Source organism: Anguilla anguilla, chromosome 12 (assembly GCF_013347855.1).
Source record: "Anguilla anguilla isolate fAngAng1 chromosome 12, fAngAng1.pri, whole genome shotgun sequence".
NCBI lineage: Eukaryota > Metazoa > Chordata > Actinopteri > Anguilliformes > Anguillidae > Anguilla > Anguilla anguilla.
The window spans coordinates 2,317,488-2,341,196 of NC_049212.1; the positions used below are offsets into that span (position 1 = coordinate 2,317,488).

Genomic DNA, 23,709 nt, shown 5'->3' on the forward strand with positions numbered 1-23,709 from the left:
CTTTCTCTCATTAAAAAACGAACTACTTTTGTCGATTCAAGTCTTTTAATTTTAAGAGCCTTGTTCCTCAGTCTTTTCGACTGACACTACATGACTACAATTCCCCCTGACTCCATCACATGGGTGTTTGATGTAATTAAAACAGGAAAACATTTACTCAGACAAGCTCGCTCCTGTTAATGAAAGTGCTGGCATATGGCATTAGAAAACTTCAGAGAATTCCTCTGCAAGCTGTGGCATGTGTACCTCGCTGGTGCTCCTTGTAACAAAACCTGTAACTGTGGAAAACGGTTGTCTGACCTGGTATTCCCCTGTCTACCTCGTGTACCTGCTTCAAATTTGTTCCTGTCAATATGTTCAAAAAATGCCCTGCCAAACCAGACATTTATATTCTGCAACAGTGAGATTTAAACGGAACAGCCTGTGCCTTAAAGTACTGCAGTCTTTAATTTGTTCAACTGTCATTTGCACACCTCAACAGTTGTTTTCATGTTTTAAGCATTGCTGGATATATTGCTATGAACTGCTGTGTTTCACAAATTACCCAGATGATGTCTTAACAATCAAGAACAGTTTGTATATCGCTGGGATTATACATAGTCTATCATTGCCCTTTCATTGATTAATGTTACATTTTGACCACACACTTCTAAAAAATAGTACTGTCAAAAATCATGTTAAAAAGCCAGCATGATCACTCTGACATCACTTGCAATAGATTGTTTGAAGAAAATAGTGCTGTCATTTATACTCAATGATACAAAAAACAAGATGGACCCACTGCCCTTTGCAAACAAGGTTAGGCACGGCATTGATGATTCTTTACTTTTTCTCTTTTTTTTACATTGTAACTTACTTTCAGTTCAGTGAACTCTTGAGAATCTGTCAACTTCTGCCTTGAAACTCAACCTCTGGAGCATTTGCAGCATTGTCACATGGCCACCAGGTGGCAGAATGCATCTGCTTTGTGTTTACAGTATTCCAACAAACTCACAGATCTGATGGTTGTCAAAAAAATACTCCGATACTTTTGCCCATTTCCAGCTCCTGCCACGATATATATTGATTTTATTAAATTCCATTTAGCATGAGGATGGAGGTGCAATTTCAAAGAAATGCACTGGTCGATGCTGCTTGTTGTTGTATACAGAGCACACACAGCACACTGATGCACACTGCCTCAAAGTACATTAACACACAGCCTGCCAGGCCCCAGCCCCACACACACACACACATATACACACACACACGCACAGAGATTCGAATACCACACCTCCACAGCTGTTCTGCTATGTTTCACAAATTATCCAGACAATATTTTAACAAGGCCAAATTACTTGAAAGAATATAGGAAACATTGGGCAGCATTGCTGTGGAATACAGCTTGTTTAATTTGTGAGCTAAGATATCCAATATTGTTTCATGTAACTTGGCACAATTTTAATATTAATACTTTTAATGGCAGGCGTAGATTTGAAGTAATGACATAGATCGTGCTTTGTATGTGTGAGTAACTTGGCATTTTTGTACAATGAAAACGTGTTTTTCATCAGATGTAATTACAGTATCACATTTTGCAATTATTGACTAATCAATGTTCAGTCCAAAAACTCTTATTAGAGGCCACTGTTGACCTTAAAGTTTGGCTGTACAATCTTTCCAGCTTCTCTCATTGTTAGGCCTGGATTTATAACATGGTCAATCACAGTGGCTCTAAATTCATTTGATCAAGATCTAAATTCGTCCATCAATACCAGCTGCATTGGGCTGCTCCATGTTGTCAGAAAGTGCTGAATGTAGTGCTGTAAATCAGCCTTTTATGTAGTGCTGAAGGGATTACAAATCGTGCTGCAATGAAACTCACCTGGGCAATGTGGTTGGAAGCGACAAGACAGGATTGCAAACATGACTTTATTTCACAATCTGCATGTCTAGCAATAACAATTTGGATGTCTTAATATGAAGTGACAGTACTGTGAAAACTGAGTGTGCAATTTAGAATTTTGCACTTTGTATGTAGGTACAGCAATTTGTGTTTTGCACATTGAGTCAAAGCAATCATATCATACTGTAATGCATTTGTAATGTGTGACTGCAGTTACTAGAAATGTATCTGAAAAAATGAAAAAAAGAGTAGGGTCTCAGGAACATCTCAGAGACTGGATGTCATGCAAACTATACTTCTGCCTTGATCTTGGCTTCGTGGTCTAATCCATTCAACTGATGTGCAGCAGATACAGGTTAAAACTTGCAGGAAAACCATTTATTTGAGAGGTAATATAAACACACCTGCTCAATAGACAAGTAGTGACTTTTCTAAATGTATTCAATTGTGGTTACACTACAGTAACAGAAGCAACCATTCATCAGACACTACACAACTTTTCTTACAATGGATTTTATTTCCACTACTGTAGATGAATGTCATTGCTTCAATTGCAGATTTTAACCCCATGCTGATCTGCTCATAATGAGCCCAAACATAATCCCATACAGAATATGAAATAAGTACTACTGTGTCACAGGAGTTAAATACATCACACAATAATAAATCATAACACCAACACATTTGATGTTTATTATAATTCAGGTTTAAACATTGAAGATTATTGTCTGAAAATACAGAAAATTAAAGCAACAGCTTAAAAAAACCCCAATCCTTCCTGACCCAATAAGAAAATTCAACCCAACATTGTTTACAGTAATGAAAGGAAATAAGTACACTGCAGTGACCATTCTGCATTCTCCCTATCAGCTGCATTTGCCCACAGAAATTTGCACATTGGAACTCTTATGAAAATGAATATAAGCAAATGTAAAAACTAGTAAAATGCACATTTAAGTGGAGGAGTGGCACTGGCTTCTCTTATAGAAAGATGCAGATACAGGAGAGAGTTATTACTTCAAAAAATTTTTACCCTGCCATCTTTTTCCATTATTACACTCAATGTTATATTAATGTTTTAATATTCAAAAGTACATAAACACACCTTGAACATTTGAAATATAAATGTATTAAAATGTAAAAATATAAAATCACATTTAGACAGCAAGTGCTTAACCTGAACTTGCTGAAAGATCATACTCTTATGTACAGCTGAAATTGCACTGGTAAGGCATTGGTCAAGGAAGGTTGCAAGTGTGTCGACGTGTGTGTGTGATTGGGTGAGAGTATGTTTGTGTGTGTGTGTATTTGTGAATGTTTGTGCATGCGTGCGTATGTTTGTGGGAGTGACTGTGGATGTGAGTATGTATGTGCATATGTGTGAGTGGGTGAGTACGTGTGTGTGTGTGTGTGCCCAGGTAGCGTGTGTGAATGGGTAAGAGAAAGTGTATGTGTGCGTGTGCACGCATGTATGTGTGTATGTCTGTATGTGTGTACATGTGTGTGAGTGCATGAGTATGTGTGTGTGTGCACACGGGTGTGTGTGTGTATGGGTAAGAGAATGTGTTTGCGTGTGTTTATACATTTGTGTGTGTGTGTGTGTGTGTGTGTGAGCGTCCGTTTGAGTGAGTTACTGTGGATGTGAGAGTGTGTGCGATTGAGAATGAGTGTATGTATGTGTATGTGTGTGTGCGTGAGAGTGCCTTTGTGAATGTGTGTGTGTTTATACGTGTGTGTGGGTATGAGAATGTTTGTGTAGACATGTGTATAATGTGTGTGCATGCATGTATGTGCGTCTGTGTGAGTGCGTATGTGTGAGTGCATGAGTGTGTGTGTGCGCGTGTGTGTGTATGGGCAAGAGAATGTGTGTGTGTTTATACATGTGTGTGCATGCGTATGGGAATGAGAATGTGTGTGTGTGTGTGTGTGTGTTTGTGTCTCTGCATGCATGTATGTGTGTGTGCGTGAGTGCATGAGTTTGTGTGAATGTGCGTGTGACTGTGGATGTGAGTGTGTGTGAGAGAGAGAGGGTGTGTGTGTGTGAGTGACTGAATATGAGAGAGAGAGAGAGAGAGAGAGAGAGAGAGAGAGAGAGAGTGTGTGTGTGTGTGCATACGGTAATCAGCGTGTGTACATATGCATGCATGTGTGTGTGTGTGTGAGAGTGCACTGGTGAATGTGTATGTTTGGGTGTGCGAGAGATTGTGTGTTTCCATGTGTGTCGGTGTGTGTGTGCATGTGTGTGATTGGGCGTAAGAGAGTGTGTATGTGTGTGTAAGTTTGTGAGTGTGTGTGTATGAGTGCGTGCATGTGTGGGTGTGTGAGTGCGTATGCATGAGCGTACACCAGTGTGTGCATGTGTGAGTGTGTGTGTGTGAGAGTATGTGTGTGTATGCTGGAGAGTAAGTGAGAGAGTGTGTGTGTGCGTGTGCGTATGTGTCTCTACTTTAGTGAGCAAAGGGATACTGAGGAGTCACACACTCTAAATCCAGCACAGACAGGTGTGTGTTGAGTGAAGTGTGTGTGTGTGTGTGTGTGTCTATGTGTATCTGAGTGTGTGTGTGTGATTGAGTATGAGTGTGTGTGGTGTGTGTGTGTGAGTGGGTATATGAGTGAGGTGTGTGTGTGTGCATGCGAGTGTGTAGGTGTGGGTGTGTCTATGTGTATCTGAGTGTGCGTGTGTGTGTGTGTGTGTATGTGAGTGGATATATGTGTGTGTGTGTGTGTGTGTGATTGAGCGTGTGTGTGTGTATGTGTATCTGAGTGTGTGTGTGTATGTGTATATGAGTGTGTGTGGTGTGCGTGTGTGAGTGGATATGAGTGTGGTGTGTGTGTGTGTGTGTGTGTGTGTGTGCATGCGAGTGTGTGCGTGCACATGCATGTGTGTGTGTGTCTCTAATCCAGTTGGCAGAGGGACACTGAGGAGGAGTTACACACTCTAAATCCAGCACAGAGGGGTGTGTGTTGAGTGAAGTGTGTGTGGAATCTGTGCAGGAGGGTCAGTGTGTCAGAGTCAGAGACACTGTAGAAGGACAGAGTGCCGGCCGGACGGTCCACACACACTCCTACCCTGTACACACACACTCCTCTACCATCATCATCATCACACACTCCTGCTCTGCGGTAGGGGGAGGGGGCAAGTATGCGTGTTCGGTTCTTATTGTGCCAGACAGAGAATCTGTATTCATTGGATTTAAAGCACCACAGACTCCAGGAGTTTTTATTGAATCCAAACACACAGTTCCCTCCTTTCCTGCTGATCTCTTTATATGTCACTGCTATAGAAACCCCTCCCCACCACTCAGGCACACTACACTCAGCCTCCCAGTAACAGCGCTCACACACACTCTCTCTGCACACAACCTGGGGCACAGACTCAAATCTCTCTGGATGATCAGGATATGGCTGCTCCTCTCTCCACGGTGTGTGTTTCACCCTCCTGTCCCACTCAGACAGAGACAGGTATCTGTTCGCTGTGTTTGGATCCAGTGTGTTTGTCACCCTCCTGTTCCCCTCAGACAGAGACAGGTATCTGTTCGCTGTGTTTGGATCCAGTGTGAGCTGACAGCCGTCTGCACACCAGAGACATTAATGAGATTAATTATCATTATTAATATTCACCTCATTATGTGTGTGAGAGAGAAAGGGCTGTCATAGTACCTCTGTGTGTGAGTTTGTGTACGTTTGTATTTCTGTTTGTGTGTTAATGTGTGTAAGAGACAAATCTCTCTCACTCACACACACACACAGCAGAGTGTGTATCTATGGAAAGTGTTCTGTGTCGATACACACTCACATTTCCTGGGTCCTGGTTTGGTCCTGTTCTCTCCTCCATGGTGCACACTGTAAGAACAGCAGAACAGAATTCTGAATTTTAACAATCCTTTATTTCCACTCTCTACACACCAATAGCATCACATAAATAAAAACAAAGACACAATAAAACACAAAACCACGATCATATGAAAAATACACAAATCTGTCACAAAGGAAACTTATTCCATTCCCTCACCCTATTCCATGTGCAAAAATAGCTTTCACCCCTCCACTGAACATTAAACACCCTTATAACACACACACTCTGAAACACACTCAGGTTCTCCATTGCTTTGTAATACTGAAACTCCACCATCACTGTGTCCCTGACCAAACCCCTAACTACAACAACCACATCTTGTCTGTCCCCTCCACCAATCATATTTTTCTCAACTGTAGAAACAGCTATTATCGCCTCAAAATTAAATTAATGAGCTGGCACTTATCTGTCTTTGTTTTTATTGGAAATCAAGGATAAAAATATTACTTGTAAATGTTTCCCCTAGTAACCAAAACAAACTTCCCAAAAAAGAAAAGAGAGGCTGAAGTCTGGCACACCCCGAAAAACAATGATTAACAGTTTCTCTCTCCATGCAGAATGGACAATGGTGGGATCCTGCCGAGTTCATCACAGAAATAAAACTATTTACTGCAGTGATCCCACGCAGCACCCTCCACTGTAGATCCCCCCCCCCCCCAACCCCTTCTGCGTGTGTGTATGTGTGCGTGTGTGAGGTGCAGTGTGGAAACTCTCTATACTTACAGCAGTGTGAGTGTGTCCAGTTTAGCAGCAGACAGCGCTCTCACTCCTGAGTCTCTTAGGTGATTGTATCTCAGGTCCAGCTCTCTCAGGTGTGTGTGTGTGTGTGTGTGTGTGTGAGGTGCAGTGTGGAAACTCTCTATACTTACAGCAGTGTGAGTGTGTCCAGTTTAGCAGCAGACAGCGCTCTCACTCCTGAGTCTCCTGGGTGATTGTATCTCAGGTCCAGCTCTCTCAGGTGTGTGTGTGTGTGTGTGTGCGTGTGTGAGGTGCAGTGTGGAAACTCTCTGTACTTACAGCAGTGTGAGTGTGTCCAGTTTAGCAGCAGACAGCGTTCTCACTCCTGAGTCTCCTGGGTGATTGTATCTCAGGTCCAGCTCTGTCAGGTGTGTGTGTGTGTGTGTGTGTGTGTGTGTGTGTGAGAGAGAGAGGTGCAGTGTGTAAACTCTCTGTACTTACAGCAGTGTGAGTGTGTCCAGTTTAGCAGCAGACAGCGCTCTCACTCCTGAGTCTCCTGGGTGATTGTATCTCAGGTCCAGCTCTTTCAGGTGTGAGGGGTTTGAACACAGAGCTGAAGCCAGAGAATCACAGCCTCTCTGTGTGACTCTACAGCCTGACAGCCTGCAGAGAGAAGGACACACACACCTTACACACATTAATATAAACTAACAGGGCTGTGTCAAACACATAGCAGTGTGTTACACACCTTACACACATTAATATAAACTAACAGGGCTGTGTGTGTCAGACACATAGCAGTGTGTTACACACCTTACACACATTAATATAAACTAACAGGGCTGTGTGAGTCATAGTGGTGTGTAAATATATATAAAATAAAATGGATGTGGAATGAGTCATTATCAAACGCATTTGAGTTTACACCCCAGTAGTCTGACTCACAGGACCCAGACTGTGGGTATAAGCCTGCCATTGGCTGACTATTTCAATCAGAATTCACCTCCCCTTCCGCTATCTGCGTGTTACTGTTTTCAAAGTCCCCGTTGCTACGTGAAACAACAACAACCTCCAAGCTAGCATTTTTTGACAAAGATTTGGATTGTGCAATAAGGCAGGCCTGCTTGGTTCTTTCGGTGAATGGTTGTAAATACAAAGAATATGTTTAGAATGTTTGCTGTCTGACAGGGACGTTCTTGAATGTTTGCCCACCGGTTATGGAAAAAGTTTCATATACCAAGCATGGCCTATCGACGGCAGTGAGCTAGCGAGGGTAAACACAGAGACATGGCGTGAAAATGCCATGGTTTTGGTAGTGTCCCCCTTGGTCGCAATAATGGAGGACCAGGTGAAAACCCTGCAGTCAAGGGGGGTAGCTGCAGCGTACGCCGGGCAAGATCCAGACACGGACGAGAAAATAGCTGCTGGCCAGTACCCCATTACGACACTATTTTGCTAGGGCACCATCACTGCATCCTGGGCTTAGCGCCACCCAAGACGATTGTGATTGGTTTAAATAAATACAAACAAGCCAGAGCATTTTTTTCCTCTATAGCAGAATGATAATGGGTTGAGCGAGACCTTTCTCCAGCGCTGGCACAGCGCTGAAACAAAGTGTGGAGATGGGTCTGGCTATGCGAGGCTAACACAGCATTACAGTTCAGGAAACAGGACTAATTCATTTTATACATTCATGTGTATAGAGTCTTATTCTTCCAAGAGGAAAAACAGGAATATGCTGTTTCAGTTCTGTGGAGTGTCTGTTTTCACATTAGAAACATTGACATCAGTGTTGCATTTAGTCACATTGTAGCCCTTATTTATTGAAGGGGTGTGTGTTTGTACTCACCCCAGTCTCTGCAGTTTACAGTGTTGGTCCTCCAGTCCAGCAGAGAGCGCTGTCACTCCTGAATCCTGCAGCTCGTTGTCTCTGAGCTCCAGATCTCTCAGCTCTGAGTGAGGAGAACGCAGGACTGAGGCCAGAACATCACAGCAGCCATCTGTGAGATTACACCAACCCAGCCTGTGGAGAGACCACACACACACAGGCGCACACGTACACACACACGCACGCACACACGTACGTACACACACACACACACACAAATTCACAGCTGTGACACTGAGTTCCTTGGCAGTTGATATATATGCACCTACGGATTCCTGAGATGTACACACAAAAACAGGGAGGGGGTGTGTAAATTAAGTTCATTAAGTATTCTGACTAATACACAAAAGTCTAAGGAAATTACTGGGCTCTATTCACCAATAAATATGATGAAACCACAAGATTGGGAGTCTACTGCAAGGGATTCATTGCCAAACCGTTTTCATATGATGAACTTATCTGACTTGCAAACATTCATCTAATCTAATTTGTGGTGCACTTTACCTCACCTGACATGTTCTTTGGTCCATGAACATCTATACGTTTTAAAAACGTTCAATATTCATCACTATGAAAAGATAAATATAATTATTAATGTACACGTGAACCCCATTAGCTGAATACACTACTGTTATCATAGTATTTTCGTCCTAATCTTGTAACCATCAAGTTATCAAACAATTTGTGGTCAACTAATACAGCGTTTTGGCACTAATTTTAAAAGTTTCACAAAGGTAAAATGAAACCGCATTCAATTCGCTTGTTAAGCCGTGACGTATGGACGTTCCGATAATACTGTTTCCAGGTCCAAGCCTCTACTGCAGTGGTTCTCAACTCGGGCCAGAAAGGGCCGGTATGGGTGCAGGCTTTTGTTCCAACCAAGCAGTTATACACCTGATTCTACTAATCAACCTTTGCAGTCTTTACTAAGGACCTTGATTAGTAGAATCAGGTGTGTAACTGCTTGGTTGGAACAAAAGCCTGCACCCACACCGGCCCTTTCTGGCCCGAGATGAGAACCACTGCTCTACTGCGTTGGCTGAGGCTCTCGTCTTTTCAACATGTCGCAGTGCTGTGTCCCTTGTTGTCTGAATAGATCTGAGTCCAAAAAAACTATTAAATTGTCATTCTACTGCTTTCCTTGCGATGAGAAAGAGAAGAGGAAATGGCTGCAGTTGATAATTAAGTTCTTAAACGAATGAAGAAAAACAAAGTTTGGCGCCAGTGGCTGCTAACGGTAGCTAGCTGTTTACATCCTACCTGTCCTTATCAGTTCTCATTATTAGTGCACAACCTGTCTACATTAGTTTATCATTACTGTACACCTGCTACCATATATTCTTACCACTGTATTATATGTAATGAATAAACCGCGACGGGCTGTCCCGTTATTGGAAAATAATGGTAGTTTTACTATTTGTACCGTTGTTAAGCAAAAACTGGTGGTTAAGTCGATGAAACCAACGATTATAACAAGAAAAAATAGTTCCTTCTTGTTTTATACCATACAATTAGCACTACACGACACCATAACTCAATCAAATTAACCTACCCAATATTAAAATTCTTTGTTTTAGGTCAGAATGGTCTCACAGCATGCTTGTTATGCCGGTTGGTTAGCTAGCTAGCTATTTAATTGTATTCAAAACGGCGGTTAATATAAACACAATCCTTTACAAAGATATGGATGAAAATGCGTCCCGTAGCCATGACTTAAATACTGAACGCCTATCTACTGTCAAAATAAGGGACGATTCCGTATTTTTCCGGATTGTCGGCATTCCTAAATGAAGCCAGTAACTAGAACTGTGATTCAACGTTGATATCAATTGTGAAATTGGACACTGAAAAGGGAAGGGGACGTAACAACAATTGAAAACCGAAAGAATAATGTTGCTGTTTTAACTGCTTTAGAATGCTGGATTTTGTAGGGCATTGATTTTATTGGAGTTGAAAGAATTTAGACCCTTTTTAACCCTCAATGGTGCCTCACTAAAGAAGTGATCGTGAAAAGGTACACAGGTTCGGGATCTGAAGGAGCGTTTGGACCTTTTCAGTCTCTGGTTTGGATCCGGAAATGGTCAATACGTCACGAGTGACGTCAGACCTAAAAAGAGGATACAAAATTGTGAATTCTAATTTAATGTGACGGTAACCTTGACGACACTGTTTAAAATGTGGCCGTTAGGAGGGTCAGTTGGTTACCATAGCAATGACAGCTCGCTCTGAGCCGTTTTCTGTTACCTCAGCTAGTTATTCTTTGAAAATAAATATAGAACTACAGTTACATAAAACAATCATATGATATTAACCATTAACACTTTGCAAATATCATTCTACCTTTTCAGACCGTTCGCTTATGTCTGCTAACATTCGCGTCGAACACAAAGCTAACGGAAAAAAAGTTTGAAATAGCTTGCAAACGTTCGCCTTGTTCGCTGAACTTGAACGCACCTTTGGCAAATATCATTCTTTTATCATTTTGGCTAGCAGACCAACCTACCTTAACGTTACTTCATGAACCAGCCTAGCTAGTGGAGCCAGTGAAGAACTAAGCAGCGTACTATCACAGACAACTTAAATATATACACCAGTATATAAAATAACACGAAGGTTTAATCTAAGCATGATATCATTGGTCAGACCTGCGATATTGTACCTGAAGCGGTGCCGGACCCGTGTACGAGCTGTGCTACTCAGTTCATCTGGCACGATCTACCAGCAACGCAAACTACAACATGACCGTTCAACTGGAATTGTACTGCAGCGCCACCTAGTGGCTGTGTTAGAACACCACAACTGATTATTGCCACTAACTTTTACTGCTGGTAGAAACTTAATTTTTAAAAACGTGGCGTCTTTTGAAAATTCCACACATTGCACATATTTTCTGCATGTCCTTGCCCTATAATCCATCCATTCATTTTATTCTCGCGCGCTTTTGCGAATATAAAAGGCTAATTACTGCATTTAATTATTATTGTAACAATGATAATAATAATGATATTAAAAGCCTGATGTATTAAGTCATTTTTTTTCTTTTAAAACACCGTACCAAATGTTTGGTAGACCTTGTGGAGTAATATAAACTGCACAAAAAATAAATAAGTGGGGGCATTTGAAAATTATTTGAAAACTTTCTTGAGGAGTCTCCTTGTTTCTTGCTGTATTATGACCATTATGCCCTCTACCCTCTGCCTAGCACGAGAAGTAAAGTGATCCTGAAGAACTATGTTTAGAGAAATTAAGCCCCCACTTTTTGTTTTAGCTTTTATTAAACATTTGTCACTTGCGTTGTCCCAATTAAGCTGGTTAAATATGAAATCTGTAAAATAGGACATTTCTCCACATTTGATTTTTATTGTTTTTTGTTTGTTTAGTTTCTTGTTTTCTTTCTGTGGTTACGCATGAGCCACGTTGCTTTAGACTTGCTCCTGTGGGGGTTTAGGCCAGGGTTGTCTGTGAAGCGTATTGTGACAATTGCTGTGAAATATGCTATACAAATAAAATTTGATTGATTGATTGATTGATGTTTTAGGAATTCTGAACACGAGCGGTGATCTGCTGTCAAGGGGAAACCCACTGAATGGGGAATGGTGCCTCAATCTCCAGACTGTGGAAATGTTACTGCAGTGAATATCCCTCTCCTTAATGTACAGCCATGCACACTCCCGCTACACATGGACCTCCTGTCTCAGGTGAACAGGGAAATACACCACCCCTACCCCGAGCGAGTAGCTCTGTGAGCTTGGCCCGTGAGAGGCATAACCTCAACGCATTAGGGCTTCCCCCTCACGTGGCTGCAACCATCCAGAGCACGAGAGCGCCCTCTACCAGGCCACTTTATGACAATAAGTGTCAGGTGTTTTAAAGATGGTGTGCCTCTTGTCAGTTAGTGCCTTACCAGTGCTCTGTTACAAATAAAGAGAAATCCTTTACTACCATTAAGGTCGACCTGGCAGCTCTCACTGCTTGTCATGTTGGATTCAAAGACTATGCAGTGGGGCAGCACCCCCTCATTCACAGGTTCATGAAGGGGGCTTACTATTCTCTGCCTGTTGCTAAAAAGCTCATTTCCCCTTGGGATTTATCACTGGAGCTGGAGGCTCTCTCTTTAAGGTCGTTTGAGCCTATAAATGAGATTTAAATGGCTGTCTCTCCAGACAGCGTTGCTGCTCGCACTAGCCTCAGCTAAGTGAGTCAGTGACCTCCACGTGCTCTCAGTGCATCTCTCATGCACAATATTCTCCCCTAATATGGATTGGGTTTTTCTTAAGCTCAATCCAGCCTTTATGCCTAAAAGCTTCCCTGCTTTCACATGTGAGATGTTAGAGCTTGCTGCTTTTCACCCACCATCTTTCTCCTCTGAAGAGGAGCATAGGCTGCATATGCTGTGTCCTGTGTGTGTTCTCCACACGTATATGGCAAAGACTAAGGCTTTTAGAAAGAGCTCTTAGTCACCTGGGCCCCTGCCTGCAAAGGGAAAGCATCGCTAAGCAGCGGCTGTCCCATTGGCTTGTGGAAGCTATTGTTATGGCATATGATCCAAAGAGGATAACGCCCCCCTTGGGCCTGAGGGCTCATTCTACGAGGAGCATGGCTGCATCGTGGGCCCTATTCCATGGGGTCTCCTTGCAGGAAATTTATTCAGCTGCAGGCTGGGTTTTGCTAGGTTCTACCACCTGAACGTCACCAGGAGGCCGGTAGCCCACTCAGTTCTGGGGGTGAGCTCTGTGTGAGCCGCACACATCTCCCCTCATCTGCTATGGGTTTTAGTACTTCACATTGTTCCTGGGTCCTGGCTATAGCTTTGGGCAGTGGAATGTCTTTAGTACTTCCCTACATGGGGAGGAGGCATCCCTTGCTGGCCTGACAGCATGTCAGCTGTGAGCATAAGGCATTCTGGGAGCTGTCTATATCTCCCCATAGGTGTGTCTCAAACACGAGATGATTAAAGAGAAATTTAGCTTACAATCGTAACCCTGGTGGAGAAATCCACCAAGACTGCACTGCTTGCCATGCATGAGAAGTGCATATGTTCACTGAGGAGTATTCAATTCAATTTTATTTGCATGGTGCTTTTTACAGACAGACATTTTACAAACCGTCACAAAGACGCTTTACAGCGTAGAAAGGCGGGAAACAGAGCAAACAGAGCAAACACCAGGCGCTGCAGTGTGGCCTCCTTTAGCATTGGACACGCTACTATGGTAATGGTCTGCATTTATATAGCGCTTTTATCCAAAGCGCTTTACAATTGATGCCTCTCATTCGCCAGAGCAGTTAGGGGTTAGGTGTCTTGCTCAAGGACACTTCGACATGCCCAGGGCGGGGTTTGAACCGGCAACCCTCCGACTGCCAGACAATCGGTCTTACCTCCTGAGATATGTCGCCCCAGCTACTGTCTGTCAGAGCCAGACTTGGTGCAATTGGATGCTTCTGCGAAGGTCAAGACTGGATGACATTCCCCATAGGTGGATCTCTCCACTCATTGTTTCAGAAAACTGGTTTTGGGATAACAAGAGATCAAGTTTTGGGGTAACACCCTTACTGGGGTACTCACTGGGCAAATCGTTAGTTTCACTAGCAGAATGGGCAGCTCCTCTGGGAAAAAATTGTTGTATAAGAGAAACAATACACCTAATGATTCAAATTTTCTGCTGAAACATTTGGAGAAACAACTTACAGTAGACACCAGAAGTTTGCATACACCTAGGCTAAAAATTTTCAAACTCAGTTTATCACAACTCCACACATTGCATGTTACCATACATTTCTTTTGGCAAGTCAATTAGGACATCTACTTTATTTCCATAAGAGGTCATTTTAAAACAATCTATTAGAGACAGATTTATTTCAGTGACATCACAACCTAGCATGTTCCAGGATGGCTGCACCTTCATGCAAAAAAGGGAATTTTTAGCTTTTTTCTAGTAAATACAGGTTGATTTGAGATTTGAAGGCAGGGCCATATCTTTTATAAGGTAAAAAGCAAACAAACCAGAGCCACATTATGAGTGCTTCTGTTCCCCTTTAATACTGTGTTCACGCCTACTGGTTAAGTAGGCACACACACCTGGATAACATTACTAATCAGTCCTGGGTTTAAAAGTGTGTTCTTTTCCCAGTAGGTGTCTGAGACCGGGGATTGACTGACGAGTGAGAGAGAGAGAGAGAGAGAGAGAGAAAAAGAGAGTGAGAGTGAGAGTGAGAGTGAGAGAGAGAGAGAGAGAGAGAGAGAGAGAGAGAGAGAGAGAGAGAGAGAGAGAGAGAGAGAGAGAGAGAGAGAGAGAGAGAGAGAGAGAGAGAGAGAGAGAGAGAGAGAGAGAGAGAGAGAGAGAGAGAGAGAGAGAGAGAGAGAGAGAGAGAGAGAGAGAGAGAGAGAGAGAGAGAGAGAGAGAGCGCGCGTGAAAGCAGTGGCAGAAAGAGCCTTAGCGACAGAAAGGGCTGAAAAGCGTCCCTGTCGTGCTGTCTAGTTCTGGTTATTTCAGTTTGTTATTTTACTACATTATTTTGTTACCTGGAATCCATGAGGGGGAAGGGAGAATAAGTTTGTTTCCTTTAATTATTTTCTATCACTAGTCTCTTTCTCGCTAAGCCCACAGTAAATGCTGGTGAAATACGGATCTTTTCCCAAAAGTCCCTGCATCCAACTCTTCTGTCCACAAAAGGGGTGTGTCACGGCGTGTGACTCTGCCTTTCACTTTCAACAAATTCACCATTTATTAGAAAATTGGTATTTTTTCAAATAATTAGTGATTGAAATCATATAAAATACATAAGTGAGGAGTTTTTATTTGATGCTGCTTATGTTCTGGGTTCAGAACATTAAATGAGAGCACTAGCTCACTAGCCCGACAATTTTACTGCACTTTATTCAGTAGCACTTCACAGTAAGGTCACATGAAGGCCATTGACTAATGCCAATAAAAACAGTTAATGTATTTGTTTCTGGTTAAGTTCATCCTGTGTTTTGCTAATGTATAAATAATCATATAACTATAATTAGTTAGTAGTTCAATAATGTTACTAATTTAAGACAAATTTGATTCATACTGAAGTCACGTGACCTGACTGTAAAGTGTTAGGCTTTATTCTGACAAGGGAAAAAAAGTGTGAAAATATGTGATACAGAGTGCTGTAGCCCAAAGGCTGCCATGGGTACTGGAGTTAGATACCGTGTCACATGGGGTGCAGGACGTGGAGCAGTAGATGCAGAAACAGTGTGTGACATCAGCTAAGAAGATCCAGGAGAGAGCAGCACTGAGTCTCGATATACTTGTGGCAGTGCCTTCAAGCTGAAGCAGTCGGAATAGCTGTGGCTGACACAGCTGGTGGAGGAAACTCTGGCTGCCGAGGCGTGGAATGCTGAGGGTGAGCGGAAGGAAGGGTCTCAGCCTGGTCCATGTCAGAAGCCTGAGGAAGATGCAGGAAACTAGCAGGAGGTAATGGAACATCTGGACTGGCAGATTCAGAGTCAGCGGTGAGTAAGGTGGTGACACGTTTGGCTACCTCCCAGTCACTCTCTGCTTTCTTCAAGCGACGGCTTCAGTTGTATGGTTAAAGATTCTTTAGCCTGGAGAGCCTCCTCCTGAACACGTTGAGCTTCCTTAGCCTGAGCCTCTAGCCGCTAATATTCAAGGTCCGCACGAGAGTCCTCCTCTAGCTGGTGATGAAGGGTGTCCTACTCCATCTGCTTTATCCTCTCCTCCAGAATGGCGGTTTGGATGTGGGAGAGAGCCTGAGCGGGAAATGTACTGACAGAGACAGAGGAGGATCCTCAGAAGGTCGCTAACCAACTTCATAGTCGGCTAAATAAGGAGGCAAACGATGATCTGTGCGGGGCCTACTCTGGGGTGCATCTGGAACCGCCTTGTCCATATTATTTAAATGATGGATTTGAACAGAATTATACCAACTGTGGGAGGTTGGGTAGCATGTGTGTGTGTTTGTGTGTGTGTGGTATTAGTTGCATGAACGCACAAGCAGCAAAACGAAATTCGGGAAAGTTTCCATAAATGCCTACCGCTCTCCCAGCGCACATGCCAAACAAAACCAGAAGGCTGTTTTATAGAAAAACCACGCCAGGACCCTCACCACTGACATGCTTTCTCACAAGCATTGTCTAAACATTAGTGCAGCCAGCTTGAAGAGCAATGCATGAGGCAGGAAACTGACACAACGCTGTTAGCCAAAATAAATACAAACATAGCCAAGCTGGAAGATAAAATCATATCCCACAATCCCGCTGCGATTGTGAACGGCACGGCATTAGATTCTGCATGGAATTATGGGTCATAAAATTATGACAGGCAGACAGAGAATGAAAACAAAGAGTGTAAAACTCAAACGGCAAATCACAATTTTGGCTATAGTACAACATCTCTGCGCGAAATAAACATAACTTCTGCACTAATAACGCTACAAATTCATAAGAAATTGTCACATCCTGCTAAATAATTCGCACTTTTGATAGCCTAGAGACTATATTATCATCAACCCTTCTGTCATTTGCAAATTATATAGTAGGCTAACTCGTGCCACCTGTTTGTGTGAGGTTCCTGTAGGAATTCACATACAAAGCACAGTAGATTAAATATTTTTCACTAGGAGTCTGAAGTCGGAATCAGTCGCTGCATGACTCTCGTTCTCCTTCGCGGGAGTCAGGGAGAGAGCTATGAAGGAATCAATGAACAAATCCAGGAACAAATCCTTTTAGGGAACAGAGTCAAAGGATCTGTGTCCCTGAAAGGACCTGTAACACCCACCACTACCAGGAATGGGCAAATAGCATTTTGCTATTTCCTAATTTGTTTCTAATGACGGAGAATCGACTTTCTAAACTGAAGTATAATCACCAGCGGTTATTAATTGAAACGGTATATTGAAATTTAATTATTTAATCAATTAAATTGGTCAATCACCATTCTTATTAACGATTAATAGTTAATCGTTTAACTGTCAACACTCCTAATTACTATACATAAAACAAGTTATATCAGGGAGGTCAAACCTATTTTGGCAATCTTTCCCAAAAACATATTTTGACAGTTTAATTTATATGCATAATGTCAGAAATGCTACAGTATAGTCAAATCATAACATAAATCACTAACTTGCCAGAATATAATTAAATTTAGCCGCTTCCCTCAGCATTTAATAACTGTCCTTGGAGGAAAGCGACATTAACCAATATTTAGTGGTGACCATACAGTAAAACTAACATACTGTATTGTATTTACTCACATATATTGTTATGGGATGGAAATTTAATGAAATATGTACTCAAAACGCTGTAGATGCCAAAATGTCTCAGTTTCAAACCATGGCTTCAAAATTCCATTGCAGTTGGGGACACGTTTCGACCAGGCTTGTGTCCCCTTTTTCACCACAATTAAAAAAGACACCCATTTGAAAAACTAAAATGTTTTATACCACACTGTAGACAAGATCTAGGCAAAGATATATGTAAAAGTACTGTTGTTAAATCTAGGTTTAGCCGTCCAGCCATGTCAGTAAACATTTTATAGGGCCCCTTTCCCAGCATAACTTAAACAAATCATAAAGAGGATGATGTCAAGACATGGGTCACAATTTGAATAATATTTCATTTCAGCAATACCAAATCCCTTCTGGGGCTATTTTGAATAAGATGGTTAGTGGTGCTTTTTTTGTGCCATTTTGCTTTTGAAATGGCTGCACAATTCCCTCAGTTCCTCAGGATGCTGGCAGCTGTAACTTTTTAGGCCACCTAAATATACAAATGTATGAATAAACAACAACCAATTAACATCTAAAACATTTCACAGTGAGTTTTTCTTGTGATGGAATGTGTAATAATGCCTTCAAATATGGTTAGATGTTTTATAATGGCCCCACTGATTTTTGTGAAGCATTAAGTGTAGGCACAAATGCTTGTAAACAGTCAAATTAGTTCTAAAGTTCTAAAGTTAAAAAGTAAAATTTCTGAACTGTCAACACAGTTTTTAGCCCCTTAGCGCACATGCCAAATCTTGCCCCTTTATGGGGTACCCTATTTAATGTTTTATAACTCCAGATGTGAACACCACAGAGACTTGAAAAATGGCTTAAATGAAGCAAGACATTTGTACAATTTACAATACTAACACAGTTTAGTTTATATTCATAATTTTGGAATAAATAAAGTGCCACAAATTCAACTGTCTAGACAAAAAATCAAAAATGAATTTGCACTTTTTTTAGTTTGCAATGAAATACTGAGATATTACATATATGCAGCAAGTTAAACTATACATGTGCTGGATCAAAAACTTCTTGACCACAAGTTCATAAAATACAAGGGTGGATATGTAGAACTACTATAGATGTATGAAGCAAAAACTAAGCAGTGTACCCAGTGTCTCCAAATCTATCCAAAATGTCTAAAATATGCATTCCTGTAAAGCACAACATATTCACGTATTTCACTACAAATCAACTGTTTTGACTCAAGAAACTCACTGTTGCATCATTTCCAAGTGAGACACTCAATTTCAAAAATAACATATACCGAAATATTTTGAGCAGTAATACTTACATAGCAATGATGAAATATTATCTATGTTCAGTAGATGGAGACAGAGACAGTACTGTCTCCATAGAAAACGCTATAAAATGCTATTCCTAAAGCAAAATCAGACATGTTATACATCATTAGAAAGCTTATACTCTCACCTACTGAAAAAATGAATTGTCAATCAAGCTAGACTGTACTAAAAAGGGCGACAACGCCGTAAGCAACAGGTGTGGTATTACGCACAGCTATTTTGGAAGATACCCAGGCATCACAAATGTGCGTATATTTCTTGAACGGATTGTCCAGACAATATATGACCACTCAGTCTCAAAAGGGACATCTCTACGCGTAAAACCAACAGCTAAAGGCAGAGTCACTTCAGAAACAGGCTCAAATATATGTATGGATGTCATAAAAGTTTATAATAGAAGATGAAGAAAAGTAATTGAAAGTTTCTGTAACTAGTGAAGAAAATTACAGTTAGAAGGACCATCACCATAGGTCCTTGCAGCAGGACATGGAACATATACAGAAATAATAGATTCGATCATAAGGGCATGCCAGTCATACAAAGTCCCAAAGGGCCACATTGGGTAGCATTGCTTTGGAATACAGCGTGTTTAATTTGTGTGAGCTAAGATATTGTTTCATGTAACTTGGTGCAATTTTGATATCAATACTTTTAATAGTAGGCCTAGATTTGAATGAATGACTTAAAGACAGTACACTGTATGTGTAAGTAACTTGGCATTTTTGTATGTTGAAAATGTGTTTTTCATCAGATATCATTTCTTTTTGTACTGGTTTTGTTATGAGTAAGTGATAATAGCAATTCATATAAATGTAGGCTATGAGAGACATGCATGCACATAAATGCACTCAAACGCACATTCTAGCTGAAAGAAACACATAGGCATAGATTTAATGTTTTTACTTTACCATTAATGACAAATAAATGAAAGTGTATGTCATTTTTAAATGAAAGTGGTTTTGATGGGCTATTGTACATGACGGACCTACTAATTGTCTGCATGTCGGTAGAGGATATATATAGGGCTAGCTAACATTAATTTAGCAATATGGCGTTGCAGGGTCAGTACAGTAGTCTAGTTAAGAAGTAGTTACAGTACCAGTACTGGCACAATACAACCATTTTGACTTTTAAAAAAGCGATATACCAGGCATGGGGAAGTCATTATCTTGCGCCAGTTTCTGTACGACCAGTGATGTTACCTACCAGACGGAAATGCATCACTGATTATAGTGCTGAATTTCAGAGCCGTCTGTAGTAACATTATACACACTATCTGTTGTATCTTTAGCAAGGTAGCTAATGTAAAACTTGAAGGCGAAGGTGGAACTGTCTAAAGTGTGGGTGTATGTTATTTGGATTTGTGAAATATAAATGAGTTTCCCACAAGGATTTTACAGATGCCAAAGCAATAGTTTAAATGTTTTATTTTTAGTTAGCCATCAATCCAGTGTAATTAGTTAGAGGATCGCGTGAGTCCGGGGGGGGATGAACCTGCATCTGTTACAAAAAGTTCCAACGGCAACCCAGTGAGCTAAAAGACTGCAGACATTATGGCTGCAAAGTTTTGTACTTTTAAACGTGTACTTGTATATTTGTGTGTGTATCTGATGTTTCTATTGGCTGATATACCTACATTTCCAATGGGGAGATGTATTCTTTGTGGGCCTGGAGCATTTATGATGATGTAATCAGGCAGGAAGAAGATGAAGGAAAAAACACAAAATCCCCTAAGTTTGGGGCTTTATTGTGCGGACGTGTGACATTGTTTGTGAATTCTGTCTGTTGAAATGAGGTCAGAAGGTACAGAAATGAATGTTTTTTAAGGGCTGAGAATCTGTGGTCATTGCAGTTATTTTTGAAGGGAACCCTGAAAAGTGCCAAACTCTCTGGGCTGTATAGGTATGGGGCATGTCACCCCGCCAAGGCGTAACTTGGCGGGATGGCATACCGTACCTGCCATCCCAATTAAACATTTAAACTATTGCTTTTTTATCTGTATAATCTTTGCGGAAAATCCATCCGAATGATTGCCTCTTAACATTGTTAAAGCTGTCTATTCCTGGTTATTGGCAACTTTCATATTTTGTCATATGATAAACTGTTTTCTCTTACACTGCACCAAACTACATGGCTCACTTATACGCTGACTGAAGTGTGCATCTCTGTAAGAACCAATCACTGCATTGGCCTCGTTAATAAAATTTTGGGGTAACACCCTTACTGTGTTACTCACTGGGCATATTTGTTAATTTCACTAGCAGGATATGCAGCTCCTCTGGGACAGCTGCTAGAGTCAGTGTCCAGATGGATAAAATAATACAGAGGTCATGAATTGCTCACTTGTACGCTGACTGAGGTTTCAGTGTCAGAGAACACTTAGATGGCAGCAGTAGAGTGTCTCTCTCTCCAGGGTGCAGTGTCTAGCGATAATTTCATATGAGCACACCCCAGTCAATATGCATATATGCTAAATTGTATTCACACAAACATTCAGGTTACAGGTTTTGAAAATGAATGAAATCAGGAAATTTGTTTTCTTCCCTGTGACAAAATTCAAACCCTTACACAGCCACAACAGTTAAGATCACACAGTACACAGCACTACTCACCCCAGTCTCTGTAGTTTACAGTTTGGACTCATCAGTCCAGCACAGAGCAGCTTCACTCCTGAATCTCCCAGGTTATTGTAGCTGAGGTCCAGATCTCTCAGGGTTGAGTTTGACGACTGGAGAGCTGAGGCCACAATATCACAGGACTCCTCTGTGAGGTCACAGCTGTTCAGTCTGCAGAGAGTTAATATAGTATATTATGAATATTGTTTCTTTACTGTCAATTTTTGTTTAATACCACAATTAAAAATAAAGAAAACATTTCACCACTTCAACTAAGTTTTATTTATTTCAGACATGCACTTGATAAGAGGAATGTGTGCTCACAAGAGAATCGGCTCCACAGCCAACAAGTCCCTGCTCTCTCGTGCACTGTGTGTGCTGTAATCTCTTTCTCTCTCCCTATGAAAGTCCTGTAATGTCTACTCTGTGGGGTCTGTGTCACATCCAAGGTGTATGGCTATTTAGTGTATAACACAGGACACCATAAAGAATGCACTGACTTTCTGAGGGCTGTATTGTAATGTACCACCCAACCCTTCCAAGCATCTAAAATACATTTTTAACATTCCAAACTTTCGCTCAATCATTGACCAATAACACGCAAGTTGGTGGTGTGCTGGCTTAATGTATGGAGAAAGTAGTAAAGGATGAACACTTTTTTTGACTGTTCCCAGGCTTTTCACTGAAGCCTCCCTGCTCTCATAGGAAGAGCAGTTGTTATAATTACAAATTTCACAAATAATTAATCTTCAGTTTGATGACAGAATGTAATTAATTCAGTATTAGAAATAATCCAATTCACTGAGGCTACTGTGTCACTTTAGTCACATGATCAGTTCTAAATGACGCTGTTAGCTCCATACAGATGCACTGCAAAAATAGCTGCCATTGGGCTGCGTAAATGAGCACAGCTTGCATTTGAAACAGTCAAACTGAAATAAAATATTTCTCACATCTGTGTCATGCATTCACATGTGTGCCGCATTCATAACACCACCAAAATAGCTAAATGTGCTATGAGTTAAGACCTGGTCTGGATTGGTTTAAATGGAAACTAATGAACGCTGGTGCAAAACTGCCCTAGTAAGAGAGAGACTATGCACCAAGGATACTGAACTGCTTTCTGTTTCCATGCGTCCATTCTACCTGCCTCGGGAATTTCCGCAGATTTCTGTGACTGTGGTCTATATTCACCCCAAGGCAAACGAAAGCATCGCCTCTGAACTGATCCTACAGATTGTGCAGAAACTACAGTTGCTGTCCCCCGATGCTCCTAATTTAATTCTGGGAGACTGTTCGCTGGACAAAGCTCTCAGGAGCTTTTACAAATATGTGTCTTGCCCCACCAGAAATGGCAAGATACTAGACCAGTATTATGGCTCAATTAAAGGAGCTTACAAATCCGTCATACTCCCCCCGCTGGGCACGGCTGACCACAACTGTGTGCAACTTATTCCAGCATATCGCACATGCCTACAGAGGGAGAAAGTGTTCACCAGAAAGGTGAAACTCTGGTCGGAGGAGGCAACGCTGATGCTGCAAGGCTGTCTGGACTGCACGGCATGGGAGGAGTTCATCGAATCATCTCGGGACACTAACAAACTCACAGAAGTGGTCAGCTCATGGGTATCATATTGCGAGGACATTGTTATCCCTGAAAAGGTAGTTAAGATCTATCCGAACAGTAAACCCTGGGTGAGTAAACACCTTAAAGTGTTATTAAACAAGAAAAAACGTGCATTTAAGCAAGGTAATTTCTCTGAGCTAAATGTTTTACAGAAAGAGATTAAATGTGAAATTCAGAGGGCTAAATTGGGCTACAAACAAAAGGTTGAATTCAAACTGAGCAAGAACAGTTTAGGCTCAGCCTGGGACAGTGTCAGGACCATGGTTGGGTTAAATGACAAAGTAAAGAAAAGGGTGGCTTTAGAAGGCTTTCCGTCAGATCTGGCTCTGGCTCATGAGTTTAATATGTTTTATTCAAGATTTGATGTGCATGATTTTAGCAACGAAACTGCTGTTTTAAAACACAACCTACTGAACTCTAGTCACTCTGTCTCTTCCTTTTCTGTACACAGTGTTGTGAATACTTTTAAACACTGTAAAGCCAGAACTAGCCCTGGCCCTGATAACATTGGTAGCCGTATGCTGTCCCGATGTGCTGATCAAATAGGCCCTATTTTTAATTATATTTTTAATATGTCATTCTGTCAGCAAAC

At 41.5% G+C, this 23,709-nt stretch overlaps 2 protein-coding genes across 2 annotated transcripts in view; both read right to left on the reverse strand.

Annotated features, from left to right (window-relative positions):
• LOC118209722 overlaps positions 1-23,709 on the reverse strand; it is a 411,967-nt gene that overhangs the window by 238,491 nt on the left and 149,767 nt on the right. The gene's annotated exons all lie outside the window — the stretch shown is intronic.
• Positions 1-23,709, reverse strand: part of LOC118209894 (NACHT, LRR and PYD domains-containing protein 3-like) — a 178,251-nt gene that overhangs the window by 99,126 nt on the left and 55,416 nt on the right. The window contains exon 6 of the mRNA XM_035385619.1: positions 21,488-21,661. Coding sequence (XP_035241510.1) covers positions 21,488-21,661 — 174 coding nt within the window. The remainder of the gene's footprint in view (positions 1-21,487; positions 21,662-23,709) is intronic.